At 41.1% G+C, this 4,072-nt stretch overlaps 1 protein-coding gene across 1 annotated transcript; it reads right to left on the bottom strand.

Moving 5' to 3' along the window:
* Window positions 1-1,288: 1,288 nt before the first annotated feature.
* LOC108229716 (AP-3 complex subunit beta-2-like) lies at window positions 1,289-1,982 on the bottom strand. Its single transcript, XM_017405392.2, has 4 exons — window positions 1,902-1,982; window positions 1,727-1,798; window positions 1,584-1,646; window positions 1,289-1,468 (listed from the first exon to the last, which is right to left on the bottom strand). Exons 1-4 carry the CDS (start codon window positions 1,917-1,919, stop codon window positions 1,304-1,306), a joined length of 318 nt encoding a protein of 105 aa, XP_017260881.2. The 5' UTR covers window positions 1,920-1,982; the 3' UTR covers window positions 1,289-1,303.
* Window positions 1,983-4,072: the final 2,090 nt, after the last annotated feature.

The following is a 4,072-nucleotide window of genomic DNA, read 5'->3' as shown; positions in this document are numbered from 1 at the left end:
TAATTCTTGTTTCACTCTAATGTACAGGTGTGAATACTATCTAACGTTGATCTGTATTCAGCAAGTCAGAACAAAACACATGGGAACAGCCAAATGTTAGGATCTGAGTTTTTGAATTATGTTTTGTCTTCATGTTTCAGTTTATTGTTTGTGTTAGTTGTCTCTTCCCTGTGCCTCAGCCAACATTCACTTCTCCTCAGTCACACTCTCTCTCTCTTCCCCATTCTCACCCATCTACACCTGCCTCTAGCTCCTTAATCATCTCACCTGTGCCCACTTCCACTAATCACCCTTTAATACCTATCATGCCTTTAATACCCGGTCACATTCTCTACCGCGCTGCTGGTTCATTGTCATACTCTTGTCTCCCTGATGTGCTGTCCCTTTTTGCTTGTGCCTCGTTGTCTCCCTTTGATTCATCTCTTGTCTCAGGTCTGTTCAGGTTTTGTTTAGTTAGTTAATGTTTTTGCATTTAGTTTAGGTTTTGCTGCCACGTCAGCCTTTGTTTTGGGTTTGCCTTTTATTTCTAAATAAATTAGTTTTTTTATTAACATGAGTCTGTGCTCAGGGTTCGCCTCCTTCCACCCCGTTCATGACACCAAATATCTCCTGCAATGACTTAGGAAAGCAAAAATACTCAAACTGTACTTTTAAAATCGTACTGGCACCTTCTTAAAATACCAAAACAGCGACTGGTCCGCCATGTTGGATGTCACAGTTATGACGCAGAGGCACAAGTCAATGACGTAACCCGTACTGTCTTAATTCTCCAGTGTCTGCCTGCTTGTAACCTGCGCACACAAACCCTTCTGTGCACTTCGACTGAGTACACGCTTCACACTTTAGAGTGGCGTAGGGTGGAGTGCGAGTATTGGGACTGAGCCTTTGTGTCCCTGTCATTATTCACCTGTCCTCAGCCCTTTATTGCTTTGCCTGCCACGCCCATCTACACCTGCCCCAAGTTTGTAATCAGTCACCTTTGTCCACTTCCCAAATCATCATCTGCCTTTAAAATCTGTAATGTTCCTCACTGGTTCATTGTTGCGTACATGCACTGCCCAGATGTCCTCGTGCCGTCCTTCTCTTGTCCCCCACAGTCTGTCAGTTTTTGTTGTTTAGTGTTTGCTGCCATGTCAGCTTCTTGTTTTTGTTCTTTCAAATAAATTAGTTTCATTTGAGCTCCCTGTGTCTGCCTGCATTTGGGTCCAAATCCTCCACCCACCTTCCTGACAATTTCATACTGTACAACTATCCACTCTATGCCTTGTACAAAACATGCATTACATAAGAAGTGTTTTCAGTATCACACACACACACACAGAAAAAGAAACTTGCCATCTCTGTTGGACAGCAGCTGCACCAGGCCGTTCAAACACGTGTCCCTCACTTCACCGATGTTCGTTGCACAGCGGCCAATAGCTTGGATTGTTGCAGCCACAAAGTCTTTATCCATGCTTTTAATGTACGTCTGCCAGGAAATAGGAAAACAAAAAAGGGTTGACTCAGTTTACCAGCACAAAAAGGAAGGTTACTGTCCATGTTTTCGTCTTTAGAGGTCTGCAAAAATAAACTTTCCCCTGTACCTGAAATTCTCTGAGAATGGTGGAAATGTTTGTCTCGTTGGCCAGATTGGTGAGAACCTCCAGCTGAAAATGAAAGACAACAGAGAAATGAGATTTCCACAAACTTGTATTAAAATCTAAAATGTTTAATTTAACAGAGCAACCTTGAGGACTTTGATCTGAGTTGGGTCTGTGGAGCGGATGTAGAAGCTCTTCAGGTACGGTTCGAACATGCCCTGAAACACAGACAGGAAAAGCCCACAGGTCTGTCAGCGCTTAGAGAGAGAGAGAGAGACGCACGATTCCTGAAAGCTGGTAGGACCGACCAGTTCAGCTCACCCGTCTCTTAATCGTCATCGTCGCCACATTCTGGAGAACGACAAACTGGACTTCACTGATGGAAGAGAAGAAGGTTTTATTTGGTATGAAATGAAGCAGGTCTCTCATTGACACCCTGAGGTTGAACCACATTTCTTTACAGCTCTGTAGCTAAGTTTAAATAAACATTATGCATCATATTTCACAAACAAACTCTTATTTTTCCTTTTATGTAAAGGTTTTCCATTAGCTTGTGGCCTTTATCTTTAATGGGGCTACTGTTTACTAGCTAAAATAAATTGCACATGAGTGGGTTTTTGATAGAGTTGCCAACCGCCCATTAAAATACAAAATCACCCCGTAGCTGAAACTTAAAAGACTTAAACAAGAAGGAGTCAGTGCAAATCTATTTATAGATGATGAATAAGGCAGGTTGGACTATTATGCTGTGATTCAAAGGAGACCCTCCTGCTCTCCCTGAAGCTGTCTGTTACATTTCACATCTGTCCAAAGAATCTGTCACTCATTGGACAAAAGTCACGAGCTGGTGACCATCATCTGATGAGTGAAGCAATGTCCACTGCGTTGTCAGGGTACGCATAACTACAGTGCTGAATTTAGAAAACAAAACCTCTCACAAATGCCACAAAAACAATGCAAATCTGCAAGAAAACAGAGGGGAACATTAAGGGGCTAGCATTCCTCGAAGGAATGCATAATTGGCCGCTGCCTTTTAAACTTTTAGACAAATATCTTATGTAGAAAAACTACAGAGCTGTAGCCGTTTGATGGGCAGTTTCATGATATATTGTGAGATGTGTTGAGAATGACTCTCAGCTACTCCACATCAGTAGCTGTATAACTGATAGAGTTAAGGCCATTTTTGCATTTTTAAATATTGGTTGGCTGTGGCAGCCATCTTGAATCGGGCTGACTCCAAAAGTTGATCAGTTGTAGATGTAGACAAAGTGATTACTTTCTGAGAGTTTCATGAAAATGCGTCCAGTAGTTCATGATAAAAAAAAAACATTTTCAATGGCTGACATGTGTAGGGGAAAATGTCTGGTGTGTTCCTTGGTCTTCATGATGCCGTTTAGTCACTAGTGCTCTGTAACAAACCTCTGAGGCCTCAGGTGGACTCTGTTCACTAATTAGGTCACTTCTGAAGGCAACTAGTTGTTCTGGGTTTTATTCAGGACAAATGAATGCTACATTTTTCAATTTATTCTTTGTAAAAAAACTTTGAAAACCATGTATAATATTTCTTTCTGCTTCACAATTATGTGCTACTTTGTGGTGGTCTAGCATATAAAATCCCAGTAAAATACTCTGAAGTTTGCGGTTGTAACGTGACAAAATGTGGACAAGTTCAAGGGGTACGTGGCATGAAGAAGCACTCATGTCTCGTGACCTCTGACCTTCTGCCGTCTTTCAGTAACTGTTGTTTGAAAAGTTCATCCTGACCTGAGTGAATCTTGATTGTTTTGGGACACGTGTGTACACTTGTGGACATCGACTCAGTTATTTACATGCTTTCCTAAAGCTTGTGAAGAAAAACACGATTCAGTGCTGAAATGAGATTTAACCTGCTGAAATATGAGAAATGATTGTTGGTCATTCATTGTGTGCAAATATTAAAGTAAGCCCGTAGAAGTCGGGCTTACTGGAAGGTATTAATCCATGCTATCTTAACCACTCCTATGTGCTGATGGACCGTACCACCTTTAGAATGATGAAGGGGTGGACATAGTTTTTTAAAAAGGCATAAATGTATCATTTTGCCTAAACAAATGGTGAATTTGCTTTCTGTTTGTTATTTTGCTTAAAAGTATAGCTTCCTAAATGATTTATTGGGGGGACAAATTCTATTTTTCCAAAATTCGTGGGCTCGACCCCCCCCCCCCAGCCCCCAGCCCCATGGGATTTACGCCCATGGCTACAAGTATGAATACTTTTTCATGGCACGGTAAAGTTAGCAACAAAATGCTTGTGCCATTAGCCAACACCTTAGATAATGTAGCTCAGAGTTAAAACCAGATGAATTATTAAATTAGCCTGTTCTCTTACCATCTAAAGTTAGCAACAAAATGCTCATGACGAATCAGCTTGCACCTTCCCTAACCTGTTTGTCATAATAAAATCAAAAGAATCACAAAAACTCTTTACTTTTTCTTTAAAATGCAAATGAAGAT

This window comes from Kryptolebias marmoratus, unplaced genomic scaffold, assembly GCF_001649575.2.
Source record: "Kryptolebias marmoratus isolate JLee-2015 unplaced genomic scaffold, ASM164957v2 Scaffold252, whole genome shotgun sequence".
Lineage (NCBI taxonomy): Eukaryota > Metazoa > Chordata > Actinopteri > Cyprinodontiformes > Rivulidae > Kryptolebias > Kryptolebias marmoratus.
This window is presented reverse-complemented; position numbering and strand designations above follow the sequence as displayed.